A 17,601-nucleotide genomic window follows, 5' to 3' on the forward strand; every position below is an offset into this window, starting at 1 on the left:
ATTAAAATACAGAGACAAATTAAAATATAAAGAAAGGGTTACATTTCTAAAATACAATATTTACATCACACTCCATGAATTCATTCACTGAATAGAGAGGTTTGTTCAGCAACCATCTATGTATGCAGGACTTAAACCTATTTATTGGTAACTTTCTCGCCTCCAATCGTAACTTATTAAATATATTTATGCCATTAAAAAAAGCAGGTATTTGAGCTCACATTCAATCTTCACCTTGTGTAATCTAATTTATGAAGGAATGTATATCTGATCTAGTCTGATAAAGATCTATGTTGGATCTAAGGAATATCAAGGTTCTGTAAATGAACAGAAGCAATTTAACTTAATATGTAATTTGGTGTCCATCTATTTGATATTTCTGATGTTTATATTTAATTATATTAAATGTGAAGCACAGGAACGTCATTTCATAATTTCAACCACATTCTATAGTAGACTGTGATTTCAATTAAGAAACACGCCAAACGAATTATCTTTGCACCAAAAAGCGGATGCTCCCTGGACCAAAAATAATTCAATCTTCTAACACAATTTTTTTTAATACTTTCGTTTTATAGTTTATTTCAGCGATTTTGAAAAAGGTAAGAAGTGGCGTTCCTGTAATTCACAATTATAATAATTTTTGAAATGTCTGGGGTTGGGGGGTATTTTAGAGGGTAATTTCAGAATTATATGTGGATATTTTGGAGCAAAATCGGGTAATTTCAGGATTATATGGGGGTAATTTCATTAACAAGCATTGGCAACACTGTTTGTCTCACTGGCAGTGAAGAACAAATGATGCGGAATGGCGTAAAAATGATGTAATGTTGGAGCTAGTTGCCACATGTAATGTACGTGTCCATAAATAGTATTGTGTTTGAATGAAGTTATGGTAGGCCTACTTACTATGGATTTATAACAAATTGATTTTTAAGGACATCATGATGTTAGAAATTTACTCAGTTTTCTGTTGCGGAGTGATCCTAATGCTGATTACTTTTCTTATGGTAAGTATTCCACATAAGTATGTAATTTTTTACATTACGATTGCAACTACCATACTGCCTCACAGCAGAAGTTAGAATTTTCGGAATTTGTTTTCCGGCTTTCTGGTTTAGTAATTTCTTGTTCGATCCCCAATTTTCACCTGTCGTATGCATGACATCTGAAATTTCTCACCTCTTTCAATTTGTAGTTACGAGTTAGTGTCGTAAATAATAAGAAGGAAAAACGAGCGTTGAGGTAGTTCCGGTGATATTGGAAGTAAAAATGGTCGAAAAGGCACTTTTCACTGCCAATCGTTTATTTTCTATGCACAAGGTTGAAATTTTGGAGTAAGAGGGAACGGATGGTATCCGTGTTCTGAAATTTATAGGTTTTTTTTTTTTTTTTTTTTTTTTTTTTTTTTTTTTTTTTTTTTTTTTTTGGCGGAGATGGATTTCAAAAGCTAAGGATATGATGGATTTCGAAAGTTAAGAATTTTATAAGGAAATATCTTAAGAAAAGATTTGTTCGGAAATGTAGCAAAATAATAAATGTGTGCTGTGGCGTACGCAGAATTTTGTCAAGGAGAAGTCATTATTAAAACTGTTTACAATTGACGGTATTATAAATTTTGCGTTTTATTATAATTATTATGTTACGGAATATTTAATAATATTATTATATATAAAACATGAATTGTCAAATGCACAGAATGTTAAACTAATGTTTCACAATAAAGTCAGAACTCAAACTAACAAATGGGTGAATACCGCTCTTAAAATGAGTTTAAAAACGACAATGTACAATATTTAACATCTGCACTGCAGAACTGTCAAAACAATCTTCTCAATATGTTTCACAACAAGTTAAATTTCATAATGTGCCGACTTCATTTTATTACAAGGTAAGTACCAGGCGGTAGGTCTCTAAACTCTGACTTTAATGTCTTAACAGAGACAACGACTGTACTTGACCTATTAAATCTATTAAGACAATTCAACTTATATCCAGGAAATTACACTTCAATAAGAGGTAAAGCATGCCTCGATAACATATTTATAAGTAGTCAGCGGGAATCATATAGCATTCAAGTAAATAATTTTCCATATTCCGACCACTCTGCTTTATTATTGCAATTAAATTTTCACTTGAGAAACGGACACAACCAACCTCAAATTATTAAAAAGCGTTTATTTACTGCTGAAAAAATAATGAATTTTTGTTGTTATATGGACAATATTGATTAGGAATCCATCTTCAATGTTCAAGAGCCAAATGTGACTCAAATCTTTAATGAATTTTTAAATAATTTATCATTCGAAGTCAAGAAAGTAAAACTAAATTATTGGCAAAAAAGCATAAAAACAAATGGTACTGTGAAGAATTAAAACAGATGAAAACCCAATTACTAATGGTACATGATATTTATAAGAAGACTGGTCTGCTCGCAGTTAAAAATAAATTAAATCAAATTAAAAACAATACGGAAATCAATTAACTCAAGCGAAACTATATTAAATAATACAAAATTAATTGTCAGCTCTGATAACAAATATAAAACTGCCTGGAATCTGATAAATAGAGAAAGGACTACTAACTCTCAAAATCAAATACACAATCATAATATATCGCTGGAAAAGTTTAATAAACTTTTCATTGACTTGGTGAACATAATCAAATCCAAAATTCAATGCCCTGAGCTATCCCCTATGGAAATACTTACTAGAAATGACAATATTTCATGTACTTTTAAATGGAGAGAGGTCATCACTGAGGAGGTATTGAACATAATAAAAACTTTGAAAACATCAAATTCAAAAGATGTTTATGATATGTCAAATGATTTAAAAAAAAACGTTCAAAATGCAATTTATATTCCTCTTACAAATATGATCAATATTTGTCTGAAACAAGATAAATTTCTAGATCAACTAAAAATTTCGAAAGTAATCCCAATTTATAAAAAAAAGCAATAGGCCTAGATCAAGTCCAAGTAGTTACAGACCAAGCTATCCGAGATATTTGAATAAAGTATGCAATTTTCAGTCAAATTTATTACTACTTTAAAAATTCAACTCTCTTTAGTACTAACCAGTTTGGTTTTAGAAAAAGGAAATCAACAAATGATGTAATTGAGCTTTTAAAAACTGAAATTTTAAGAAATTTTGAAAATAGTTCACAAGTTAATGCTGTATTTTTGTGATCTCTCCAAAGCGTTCGATTGCATTGATCACAACTTAATTTTATCAAAATTAGAATTTTATGGTATTCGAGGGAATACACTAAATATTTTTTTAGAACTTATCATCATGGTAGAAGGCAATTAGTCTCAATAGGTGAAAATTGGTCAAGTCTCACCAGTACACATTATGGTGTTCCACAACGCTCAATAATTGGTCCTCTACTATTCTTAATAGCAATTAATGATGTTTCTTTTTTCATTAAAGCTATAACAATTAAAACTGATGACACTACATTCGTATGTTCTAGCTCTGTTCTGAATGAATTACATGTTCTAACCAACAATATTCTGTCACAGATGGCTTTATGGTTTGAATCGAATGGTTTTCTGCTTAATCAAGAAAAGATTATCAATATAACTTTCAGCCTAAATCGTCTAATAAAAAAGGACAACATACAAAACTACACCAAATTTCTAGGCCATTTTATACACTCCAGTTTAACATAGGAAAAACATTTCGTGTATATATATATATATATATATATATATATATATATATATATATATATATATATATATATATATATATGCACAATGTTACCAAGAATTATATATTCATTAAAGAAATTAGTGACTTGCGTTTCTCAAAATTGTTTTAAGATTGCCTACTTTCCTTTCTTTCAGTCGATAATCCAATATGCCTCAATTTTGTGGGGAAATGGTACCAAAATTGGGAGTGTCTTGATTTTGCAATATAAAGCCATTAGAATTCTATTCAATGAAACAATCTTGAACATCGTCGACCACTTTTCATACAATCCCAGATATTAACAGTCATATATATAATTGAATATATCTCTCTCTCTCTGTGTGTGTGTGTGTGTGTGTGTGCGTGCGTGCGTGCGTGCGTGCGTGTGTGTGTGTGTGTGTTTTTTTTTCTCTCTCTCTCTCTCTATACAAATCTATACTCTTTGACCGATATTTGCCAAAATTTGCACATTTAATCTTCATAACCCAGAGAAGAACATAGGCTACATTAAAATTGGACAGATGGACGTTAAATTATTGAGAACAATACAAATTAGAACGTAAAAAGGCCTTTATGATATTACAATGGCCTCTTCTACAATCAATTGTTTTTTTTATTGACGTCATCCAGTCACGTCTTCTTCCGTTGTAAAAGCGGCCATATTGTTATTGGAATATAAAATAAAATAATATTAAATTAAAACTACGTAAATTGAGGTACGATCTCTTGATTGAATGTATCATGGGCAATAATATACAATACAAAATGACATAAAACACATATTTGTTTAGTTTTTATAAATTCAAAATCAAACATAATAGACAGCAAATGTAAAACATTCAGAATACTTAAATTCAAGCACTTTAATACATAGCTTTCTGTAGCGTAGTGGTAAGATGAGTGATTGTAGTGTAAGGGGTCATAGGATCGAACCTGAGCTCAACTGCTCTTTTTTTTTTATAATTTATTTACATTATTTTATATACGTTATTTTATTTTAACCCGCCATAAAGGGAGTTTTACTACATAAATAATATACCCGTAGTATTTTATTTATGCTGTCTCAAAGTTACCATACAATTATACTGATATCTTAATATATATGCTAAAAGTGAAAGTGGGTATGTATGTTCTCTATACAGATCTACACGCTTCGACCGATATGTGCCAAAGTTTGCACATTTAACCTTCATAACCAGGAGAAAAACATAGGCTATATTAAAATTGTACAAATGGACGTTAAATTAATTAAAATATAAAAAATAGAAATAAATACGACCAAACATGTAATATTAAAATGCTATTTTCTATAGTCAATTGTTTTTTTATTATTGTCTTTTGTATTCAACATCGAAATGGCCATGGAAATTATAACACGAATGACATTGTTGGTAAACATCATGAAGGCTAAAACTAGATAATTCGTACAATAAATATCTTTACGCAGTCCATGACCGTATTATGAATTTCTCGATGCAGTTGTAGATAGTGAGTTTTATCCAACTGAATTGTAGAATTCTTTCAAACTACAAGGATTGCTACCACATAATTTACTTAATATTGAATAACCAGACGTACTACTGCGAAATATTAACCCACCAAAATTATGCACCAACATGAATTGGTGTGAAGAACCCATGCGAAACGTAATAAAGCCGCAATATTAACTGGAAAAACGAAAGGATAAGATGTTTTTATCCCACGTATTGCTATGATACCCGTTCTATGTAATGCAATTGAAATTCAGTGCGACTAGCATTTGTAATAACCATATTAAAATGAAGCTCAAGGACAGTACCTCAAAGTTGCAGACATTTACTTAAAAACTGCGTGTTTTTCACATCCTCGACTATATTTTTTACAAAGGAGTGAGAAAAAAAAAGATTTTACGCATATCAAAAAGCAATTCAATTACATTTCTGTCATGTTGCTAATGTAGTATGTGAATGTACATAAGCCGACTGACAATAGCATTGTATTAATTCTAAAATATACGTCTCTCAAAATATTGTTGTTCACGTCCGAAAATATGTTACTGCGAAATTTTATCTGTATAATCACGTTGCAAATGTAGTATGTTATGGGTTGTGGAAATAACAATCTCTTAATTTCTAAAATACCGTCAAGCCTATATGTCTCTCAGAATATTAGCCTTTATGTAAAAAAAATGACTTATTGCAAGTTCATATTGTATCTGTATTCTGTGTATAAAATAAGAATTAATATAATATGTTCTGAATTTGTGAGATATAATTTTCCAAGTCATATTTAAAAAAAAAACTGGGTATGATATAAGTGGGTGTACAGCGGTCAAGGGGTAAAAAATCTTCCAATATAAATTAAATTATATATGTACATATTGATTCGATGCTGAAACTGATCAGAAAGAAGAAAATGAATCATATTATTGTTGGGTTTTACTTTGTTCATAGTTCGATTTTTCTATTATTTTATTTGTATTTCTGGCGGTGTGGAAGAGAAGGCCTAATGGCCTCAACTACATCAGAATAAATAAATAAAAACAAATATATAAATAAAAAAAAAACCTTGATCGTCAGGCACATGATGACATGTTTTCTTTTCGGTGCCTGATTTACAACTGTTTTAAATTGAGTTAACGCTGGCAGGCATTTCGCTAAGGAGTTCATCAATTCATGTAAGTGACGTTAAGTAAAGAATAAATCTTAGCTTAGTAAAGGCAATTCGTTTTGGTTGTCTATAGTTAGGTTTCCGAGATTTCCGAAAATGTAATAAGCAGTTTAATTGAAAACAGAAGCAGAAAGGAAAACCCTTGCAACGCCAGGTGGTTTTATATATATACACATACACGATCTAGTCCTTCACACTCGACATAACATAGACAATTACTTATTAGTAGCCAATATACGTGATCATGAAATTAGAAATAGTGAACAAATTAATATTCCATATTGTAGGTTACGGTACATAAGACTAAGTTAGTACAAATTTTTCTGTCATGGGGATGAAATTATGTAATAAGCTTCCCAGTCAATATTATAAGTTGCCAACCAATAGCTTCAAAACTATATTTTATAATTGGCTTCTAATAAAGCTAATCCTTTCTGTTCTGTAAATGAGTTTTTTAAACATAGGACTATATTCAAATGAAATTATTATTTTTTTTTTATAAATAAGTTGCCTATCTACATTTAGGCCTAGTTACAAATAATACATTAAGAGTGAAATGTTTTCGTTAATTTTCATAGTTCCAAAATATTTTGTGCTTTCATTGTTCTAATTAAACTTTACTGTTTTAAATTATATGTATTTGTACTAATGTTTTTTTTCACCTTCTGTATTTGTGACGAAACCTATCACTGTTTGTCTAATGGTTTAATAAATTGAATATAATAGAATAGAATAAAGCTAGCAGTGTTATAATTCGAACGTGCCACAACACCAAGCACAGGGATTATATTGAAGGAGGAGTAGCAGGACTATGTCTTATGTCGATGTAGATTTTGTTATTCTGACAATGAAAATTTAGAGAAGGGAAAACGATTATGGATAAAAACACTTAAATCTAAATAGGCTATGTCATTTTTTTAAGTTAAAGGAGGGGAAATTCAAACCTGGTAATCCTCGTGCTTATGCCCCTCTCTGTGTGAAATGAGAGGTGCGTGGTAATGAAAGTGCAAACGTGATTTCTAGTGAAGGAAATGAATGTAGGGACATAAAACACACGATACAATGTAATGTGAAGAAAGTTGTTGTTATTTTCTAATGCCAGGCGTTTGACAATAAAGTCATTTGACCTCTTGCACTCCAATATTTTTCAAAGATATTATCATGGCCAGCCACTGAAGCACAGATTTTGAGGTGTTCCGAATCCATTTGTTGGTTTGAGTTGCACAATGGGCAGTTAGGGGACTGATATATTCCAATTCTATGCAGGTGTTTGGCCAAACAATCATGGCCTGTTGCCAATCTAAATGCAGCTACAGACGATTTTCGTGGTAAATCGGGAATTAACTGTGGATTTTGATGCAGAGAGTACCATTTTTTCCCTTGAGATTGTGTTATCAAATTTTGTTTGTTGAAGTCTAAGTATGTAGATTTAATAAATCTTTTCACAGAGTAATACGTAGATTTAGTAACAGGTCTGTAAGTAGCAGTGCTCCCCTTCTTTGCTAAAGCATCCGCATTCTCGTTTCCCAGGATTCCACAATGGGATGGTATCCATTGGAATACAATTCTTTTATTGAGTGATATTAATTGAGAGAGCATTTTAGTTGTTTCTGCTGTTTGAGATGAAGGTGTGTGTTTAGAGACTATTGATAGAATAGCTGCTTTGGAGTCTGACAATATAACTGCATTTTTAAATTTATTTATGTGGCATAGAAGATTCCTGAGACTTTCACTTATTGCAATGATTTCTCCATCAAAACTTGTTGTTCCATACCCAAGAGATCTATAAAGTAGGAAGAGAGAAAGTGGAGATCAAGGATCTGTCAGTGTATAAATGAAGCCAGTTTTGTGGAAGGTACCTAATATTGTCTCTAAAGACAATTGTTTTAGTATTTCAGTGTTTACTTCTGATTTTAGTATTTCTTCTGTTAAATTTAGATTATATTCTATATTTAATAGAGTTAAAGGGTTTGGTTTAATTTGTAGGTTTTCTTTTAAATTCGGGATATTGATTTTCTGTTTTAATTCTTGAACAATGGATATGAAACTTTTTTGAGTTTTCAATCTACAGAGAGGACTGTATGAATGCCAATTGTTTCCTGGTAATCTAATAAGTTTTTCATATTGAATCAGTGCTTTTTCTTCTATTGTCATTTTGATGCTGTTAATATTAGTGAGGAATCTCATAGAATCTATTGGAGTTGTTTTGATTCCACCAGTAATGAGTCTGAGATCTTGGTTTTGAACATATTCTATTTCGTTTATGAAAGGTGAAGTAATTAAAATTTCTCCGCAGTATGTCAGCACTGGCTGTATAAACATTTTGTATGTAGTGTTCAGAGTATTCCTAGAGCATCCCCATTTCTTTCCTGCTAGTCTTTTTAGAAGGGAGAATCTTTTACGAGCTCTTTCAGAAATGTATTTCAAATGGTTGGTCCATGTTAACTTACTATCGAAAATAACTCCAAGATATTTGGATTCATAAGTCCTAGGAAGGTGTTGGCCATTGTATTGGATATTGAATTCTCTTTCTTTTTTACCAAGTGAAAATATTTGGTAGTTACTTTTGCTTAAATTGAGTGTCATCAAATTTGATGTATTCCATTCATGTAGTTGATTTCGAGCTTTAAGAGCAGAATTTTGAATTTTGTCTCTATGTCTGTAAGATCCGTAAGTCCACAAAACTAATATCATCTGCAAATAGTGCTGTTTTCATGTTTGATTCCTCTAATAGGGAGGGTAAGTCATTTATATAAATATTGAATAAAGTTGTGCTGAGGACAGTGCCCTGAGGTAGACCTCGATATGTTTGTCTGTAACTAGAAAGTGAGTTATTGAATTTAGTGGCCATTATGCTGACAACATTGCTAAAAAAAATCACCAGGCTTTGAAAATCCTGCAGAGATTTGTATATGCAAGGCATAATAAAAGCCTAACCTAACCTGTCACAGATTCGTATATGCAAAGCATAGTCTGAGTGTACACTAGCGTGAAACTTTCCTAATGTCACCAAAGTAATGTACAGTAGGTATTACAGAGGAGACAGCTGAAGATGTGGAAGTAAAGTGGAAAGGGAACTACCTCAGCACTCGTTTAACCAATAGGAATACCAGTAATAATAATAAAGGTAAAGGTATCCCCGTAACATGCCATGAAGGCACTTGGGGGGCATAGAGGTAGAGCCCCATGCTTTCCATGACCTCGGCACTAGAATGAGGTGGTGTGGTCGGCACCACGCTCTGACCGCCTTTTACCCCCGGGAAAGACCCGGTACTCAATTTTATAGAAGGCTGAGTGAACCTTGGGGCCGTTCTCCTAACCTAACCTAACCAGTAATAATAATAATAATAATAATAATAATAATAATAATAATAATAAGGTAATTTCATAGAAATGGTGTACTGCATTGCATACAAAGGCAAACCACGAAGTACATTTTAATGACATCATGCTTAAGATGCTGTAGTCCATGCTAAAGAAAACGAAAGAGCCACTTTAATTTATTTTTCAAAATATTAATAATTAAGGCATATATAGAAATATGTAAAGTAAGACAAATTTCGGAAATTCTTATGAACCAGCCACTAAAGAAAATTATTAAAATACCATGAAAATGTTTAGGATTTATAGTATGGAGTAGTGAAAATTGGATGTGATTACTGGGAAAGCTGTATGCCCACCCACTCCGCCCCAAATACATATTTTACTTATATACCAAATTCGTCGTGTGTGAATGAAAAATATCGCCATATTTCCTGAATATGCCTTAATTTGTCGAAAGAATTATTAACGGGGTTTTCAGTGTCGCCAACATCTCTCACATAATACTACACGCCTAATCTAACCTAACCTAACCTCTCACATAATTCTGTGCACCTAACCAAACCTAACCTCTCACATAATACACACCTAATCTAACCTAACCTAACCTGTCACGTAATACTACACAACTGTAGTAACATTCCTCACATTTAGTGCCATTTCGTTTGCAAATGTTGTCCTCCTTGGTGTACTTCATGTCGGGAGCCATCTAGTGGAAGAAGTGGAATGTGATGGTGGAGACATTTAGTTCGTTAAGTGTGTGTTTTGTACATTAATCAATGTGTTAATGCAGTGATAATTCCATATAGGCCCCAGCTATCCATATAATGCACTAAAAATTGAAATGTGTTGTGGCTATGATAAAAGTGTTGAAAATTGGTTTATATTGTCACATTAGCAGTGATAAAAGTGTGCAATATTCGTTCAATGGCGGGTGGATGTTCTACCTTGACTTTTTATTTTTATTAAGCGCCAGTTGGGGTCTGAGAGCAAGAGTGTACAAGTGGGACAACGAACTTAAACTTACATTCTGAATTGAGGACCGTTTTTGCAAAACTTGCTAACTGCAAAATTTGCAAAATTGAGATTTTGATGGATTCGTTAACATAAGGCAGGCCTCTACATGATGTTCAAGCGTCTTAGTAAAATTGGGTTATTTCTCTTCATTGTAGTGTGTCAAAGTGTGATCGTTTTTTCAAAACTTGCTTTCTGCTATAAGTGAGACATACAGAAAAACTTGCTTACTATAGTATTTTGTCTCTCCTGTAAAATTTAGTTTTTTCAGTTAGCAAGTTTTGCAAAAACGGTCCTCAATTAGACTGAGATATGTCCACTGCTATAGAGTAACACGTGTGACTGTGAAACAAGTGTGCCCGGGTTTAAATTCTGGTAGGGACAAGTTACCTGGTTGTGTTATTTTCTGAGGTTTTCTCTCAACCAATTGAAGCAGAATTGCTTTCGGTGTTGTACCTCGGACTCATTTCGCTGTCATTAATTCACATATTTTCATCCGTACTATAGCCCAGGTTAAGTTCACAGTGCGGCGTGCTGTACTTATACAAAAGCATAACCGCTTTGCTATCTAATCATTCACAGAACGTGAGTGGTAAGCACAATAAGGCTCAGGCTGTGGTATAGCCTAAGCCTTTGGGTCCCTCCTCTGTAGAAGAGAAAAAGAAAAGGTTGAGATATGGCTAATACATTACTAAAGACGAGAATTCCATGCAAATGCATGTTTTTATAGGAACATAGGACATAGCTCAAATTTAGCACTTATCCATTTCATTACTTTCCGGTTCCAAATATGTGTAGGTCTACTTTTTCCATGCATATTTGCATTTTTTTGGCCTTTTTGGAGATAAAAACATGCATAATGCATATTTAAGCAATTGTTGGCTTAATCATGCATATAATATACATTATATTCAGTTTAAATACATGTTTAATGGTTTTGAGTGAATACCTCGGCTTCTCGATTTTTATGTCCTTATTTTAGCTTCAGGAATCAATATTGGTGAAGAAAAAGAAAAAAAAAAACTAAATAACAGAAAAAGGTTTATTCAAGTTTGTACCCATAACTTCTTGTGATGTAGAGAGGTCATTCTCTGACTACAAAACTATTGACTGACAAGCACAGGAACCTCACAGAAACCAATTTAGAAATGTTGTTAGTTGCAAAAAAAAAAAAAAAAAAAATGTAAAGTGAAATAAGAAATTTGGAACACAAATGAAAGTGCATATTTTAATGTATTTTTCGCTTGTTCGTGCATGTTTCATAGTTTGATAGTGCATGAATGCATGCATATTTTGGGATTTTATAGTGCATGAAATTCTCGTCTCTATACATTACTTTCTTAGGTAGAACATAGAACTGAATTTGGATCGAATCTTGGCTAAGTCAAAGGTAAATGTAATTTGTCAGTAATTAAAATATTATATTGTAATTACCTTTAAGAGAAACTAGTGTACGAAAAGGTCAGGTGATTTTACTCAATTTGTATTTTTGGTCCAGGAAAAATACTTGTCTTTTATGAATATATTATCATGGCTTACTGAACTAAGGTGCCCTAAATATTAAACTTAATTAAACATTAAACTCCCTTATAAATTCGACGATTTTCACTTTCGAAATCACCTGAACTTCCTGTGCACTATTCTTATTCTGTGATATGAAAAAAATATAATATTTATTTCTATTTCTACTATATATTATTATGAATGAATTCTGATGTGTCGTCCCACAAAAGCCACCCAGTTACACGCATATCCATAGCAGCAGGAATTTAGTACACACTGTTTCTATGAAATTACATTAGTAAGCATCTGCCAGTCCATTTTCGCACAATAGAGATCCAGGGCAAATATATACCGGTAACCAAATTTATAATTTACATTATGTCCACAGAAACCTTCCATGATTACAAATGGGTATAATTTCGTAACAATGTACATAAACTTTATATTAGTGTCATAAGAAAGGAAGACTCTAGAATTCGTGATTTAAATGTTGTAGTATGTCGAACTGCAGGCAAAAACAATAGAAGACAGCATAAGCGAATAGAGGCTGTTAATATGGGTTTCATTCATTTGGGTTTGTCAGTCTTTTTTTATTTTTGTATTATTACATTGTAGCAAATGCTCATAACCATGTTAACAAACAACTGGCAAAAAGGTGGATTGGGCGTGCTGAAACCAAGACATCTTTTGCAAGTGGCCACTGAAGTCCCCCGACTTGAATGTAACTTCTTTTTATGGAATTACCCAAAAGATATCTATGTACCTCCACCACTGCTTCAGAATCTGCAAGAGCTGCAACATCATATTTCCAGTTCCACTTAGTGCATTCCAGTATATATGTTCGATCGCTTGTGACATGAGTGTGAATATCACCTTGATGTCTGCTGTGTGACACATGGGGCACATATTGAGTGTTTGTGAGGTATACACTAACATTTTTGAGTTGTCTTTTTTTTTTGGTGTCACCAGTTTCATGTACGTACACCTACTGACAGAGATGATACACCTGTTTATAATCAACAGAGGTTTTCTGTGTACACTACAGATGAACAAAACTAACTGCCGCTCTCACTCGCTGTGTTCGTTGTATTTGTCTTTCGAGTCTCATCTCGCCATTCTTGTGTGCTTCGAGTCTCGTTTATCATTCTCGAAATAGCATTTGAATGGTGTGGAAAGATTTTGTAACTTTGAATAACATACATTATTGAAGTAAATAACATTATAAATGTTTAAATGAGACAAAAAAGACAAAACAGCACGGTATCTTAGTTATCAAAATGTTCTGGTTCTATTATATATTAGCTATGGTTACATAAATAGAAAAAAAGAACAATTCTCAAATAAATTTGTATTTCTAAGAAACATAAAACATAACACATAACATTAATATCGTTTTACTTGAGATTGCACACTTTTGATCTCAAACATATGAAAAAAAAATTGCTAGCCTTTTAATAAGGGTCTAGTAATTAGATAAAGATTGAGGAATGGATTATTATACACTGAAAGGTAGAGATGATGTTTCAAATAGGCTACTTGATTGTTTATACATATATAACTGTTGCCAAAGTAGATAAAAGTTCAGTTAGGTATAAACAACTGTGGCGATTCAAGGCTGCTTGACATTCGGGACTTCGGGAATGATCAATCTCGGAACACTCACAAGCAGTCTTTACGTCAATGACGCGACATATAGAACATTGTCGTGCGAGTTTTCGGCTTTGCGGGTGCTGTTAATCTTGCTTTCTCGATCATTGTTCATCTCTAGTGTACACACTATATTTTAATTACATTTTCAACATTTTCTGTATAAGGAAATTTGCTAAATTAAATTATTCTACCTTCCTGACAGCTGTACTTCTGTATTCTACAGCTGGGTTAGATCTACTAATATTGTTTGGTAACGAGTCATCCTCCCATGTATGGTGGGTCCCTATCACCACGGCATGGCGCGTCCTCAGGTTGCGGATAGAGGAGACGGCCTCCAGATATGGAGGGTAGCTGCGAATATATTGAATAAGCAGTCGTGGACAGCCGATAAGGGGTGGTCCTCCAGCTTGGGGGTTGGGCGAAGGGCTAACAACCCATCACCGTAAAAAGCAGCTTGTTACGAATTCCTACAGTAAGCCTCGGAATAGGACTGATTCTCTGGCACGACCACAGCAAAGGAATAAGGTTTTGAGATTTGGCACTTGGAACGTAACTAGTCTTTATAGAACAGGAGGGGTAACATTAGTAGCAAAAGAACTAGCTAGATATAGAATAGACTTTGTGGGAGTACAAGAGGTTAGGTTAGATGGGAATGGCATATCACAAATAGGAGATTACTTGTTGTATTATGGGGAAGGAAATAATAATCACCAATTAGGAACAGGATTCTTTGTACATAAAAGAATAAAATCAGCAGTAAAAAAGGTCGAATTTATCAGTGACAGGTTATCATATTTAGTACTTAAGGGTAGATGGTGCGACATCATAGTTATAAATGCTCACGCCCCTACAGAAGAGAAAGACGACTATATAAAGGATAGCTTCTATGAGGAATTGGAACATACTTTTGATCAGTTTCCTAGATATCATATGAAAATTTTATTGGGGGATTTCAACGCTAAAGTAGGACGGGAGGATATTTTTAGACCAACTATTGGAAAAGAGAGCCTACACGCAATTAGTAGTGACAATGGAGTTAGATTAGTCAACTTTGCCACATCGAAAAATTTAATTGTCAAAAGTACAACATTCCCCCATAAGGATATACATAAATATACTTGGACTTCTCCAGATGGATTGACACACAACCAAATAGATCACATCTTGATAGATAAACGGAGACATACTAGTATAGTAGATATTCGAACTTTCAGAGGTGCAGACTGTAATTCTGACCATTATTTGGTGATTGGAGAATTAAGAGAAAGATTATCAGTAGCCAAGCGAGTAGGGCAACAAGTTAATATTACTAAATTCAATATTTTGAAATTAAAGGACGAGGAAGCTAAGCAAAATTATCAGGTCGAAATTTCGAATAGGTTTGCCACTTTAGAAAGTTCCGACGAAGTTGAGAAAGAATTAGATGTTAATAGCGTGTGGGAAAATATCAGAGATAGTATCAAAATTGCAGCTGAGCAGAGCATAGGTTATTATGAAACTAAGAAAAAGAAACCGTGGTTTGATGAAGATTGTTGCATGGTAGTAGAAAGAAGGAAACAGGCAAAATTGAAATTCTTACAGGATCCAGTTGAGGAGAATAGAGATAATTATTTCAATGAAAGACGGGAAGCAAGTCGTACACTTAGGAATAAAAAGAGAGGTTACTTGAAGGAAAAACTGAATGAGGTAGAAACAAATAGTAAGAATAAAAACATTCGAGATTTATATAAGGGTATAAAGGAATTTAAGAACGGATATCAGTCAAGGGTAAACGTGATCAAGGATGAGAATGGTGACTTGCTTGCAGACTCTTCATCAATCCTAAACAGATGGAAAAACTATTTTGCGCAACTACTAAATGTACATAGGCCAAATAGAAATGATCGGGACGATATTGAAATACAAACTGCTGAGCCATTTATACCCGAACCCACGATTTCAGAAGTCGAAATTGCGATAGAAAATCTGAAAAAGTACAAGTCTCCAGGTATCGATCAAATTCCAGCAGAATTAATACAAGAGGGTGGAAGTGCATTATATAGCGAAATTTATAAACTTGTACTTGCTATTTGGGAAAAGGAAATTGTACCAGAACAATGGAAGGAGTCCATAATTGTACCTATTTTTAAAAAGGGGGACAAAACCAACTGTGGTAACTTTCGAGGAATATCACTTTTGTTGACGTCGTACAAAATTTTGTCCAATATTCTTTTGAGGAGATTAACTCCGTACGTAGATGAAATTATTGGGGATCATCAGTGCGGTTTTCGGCGTAATAGATCGACTATTGATCAGATTTTTTGTATTCGGCAGATAATGGAGAAAAAATGGGAGTATAAGGGTACAGTACATCAGTTATTCATAGATTTCAAAAAGGCATATGACTCGGTTAAGAGGGAAGTATTATATGATATTCTTATTGAATTTGGTATTCCCAAGAAACTAGTTCGATTAATTAAAATGTGTCTCAGTGAAACATACAGCAGAGTCCGTATAGGTCAGTTTCTATCTGATCCTTTTCCAATTCACTGCGGGCTAAAGCAGGGAGATGCACTATCACCTTTACTTTTTAACTTCGCTTTAGAATATGCCATTAGGAAAGTTCAGGATAACAGGCAGGGTTTGGAATTGAACGGGCTACATCAGCTTCTTGTCTATGCAGATGACGTGAATATGTTAGGAGAAAATACACAAACGGTTAGGGAAAACACGGAAATTTTACTTGAAGCAAGTAAAGCGATCGGTTTGGAAGTAAATCCCGAAAAGACAAAGTATATGATTATGTCTCGTGACGGGAATATTGTACGAAATGGAAATATAAATATTGGAGATTTATCCTTCGAAGAGGTGGAAAAATTCAAATATCTTGGAGCAACAGTAACAAATGTAAATGACACTCGGGAGGAAATTAAACGCAGAATAAATATGGGAAATGCGTGTTATTATTCGGTTGAGAAGCTCTTGTCATCCAGTCTGCTGTCCAAAAATCTGAAAGTTAGAATTTATAAAACAGTTATATTACCGGTTGTTCTATATGGCTGTGAAACTTGGACTCTCACTCTGAGAGAGGAACATAGGTTAAGGGTGTTTGAGAATAAGGTGCTTAGGAAAATATTTGGGGCTAAGCGGGATGAAGTTACAGGAGAATGGAGAAAGTTACACAACACAGAACTGCACGCATTGTATTCTTCACCTGACATAATTAGGAACTTGAAATCCAGACGTTTGAGATGGGCAGGGCATGTAGCACGTATGGGCGAATCCAGAAATGCATATAGAGTGTTAGTTGGGAGACCGGAGGGAAAAAGACCTTTAGGAAGGCCGAGACGTAGATGGGAGGATAATATTAAAATGGATTTGAGGGAGGTGGGGTATGATGATAGAGACTGGCTTAATCTTGCACAGGATAGGGACCGATGGCGGGCTTATGTGAGGGCGGCAATGAACCTTCGGGTTCCTTAAAAGCCATTTGTAAGTAAGTTGTAAGTAACGAGTCATCCTCACTTAAAATTGAAAAGTTTTCTTCAGCTGATAATCATACAAAGTGATTACTTCGACATAAGTGAGAAGGGCGATTGGCATAAAATTTGTCAGGCTAGGAATCTTACTGAGTTGTAAATAAATTGTATGGGTAGTAGAGCAACCAGAGGATATAGACTAATTGAGAAGTTACAGAGCAAGACGTCAGATATCTATCGGAAAAAAAAGTTTTGAGATATGCATCAGAATGTTAATGGCTGGCACAAAAGAAGAATTGAAAACAATG

At 33.6% G+C, this 17,601-nt stretch overlaps 1 protein-coding gene across 2 annotated transcripts in view; it reads left to right on the forward strand.

Moving 5' to 3' along the window:
• Positions 1 to 775: 775 nt before the first annotated feature.
• Positions 776 to 17,601, forward strand: part of wol (Dolichyl-phosphate beta-glucosyltransferase wollknaeuel) — a 36,388-nt gene continuing 19,562 nt past the window's right edge. The window contains exon 1 of one of the 2 annotated variants that reach the window (XM_069848251.1): positions 776 to 1,010. In XM_069848251.1, coding sequence (XP_069704352.1) covers positions 945 to 1,010 — 66 coding nt within the window. In that variant the 5' untranslated portion in view covers positions 776 to 944. The remainder of the gene's footprint in view (positions 1,011 to 17,601) is intronic. The other variant, XM_069848252.1, reaches the window with a different exon arrangement.

Source organism: Periplaneta americana, chromosome 15 (genome assembly GCF_040183065.1).
Source record: "Periplaneta americana isolate PAMFEO1 chromosome 15, P.americana_PAMFEO1_priV1, whole genome shotgun sequence".
In the NCBI taxonomy this organism is placed as follows: domain Eukaryota; kingdom Metazoa; phylum Arthropoda; class Insecta; order Blattodea; family Blattidae; genus Periplaneta; species Periplaneta americana.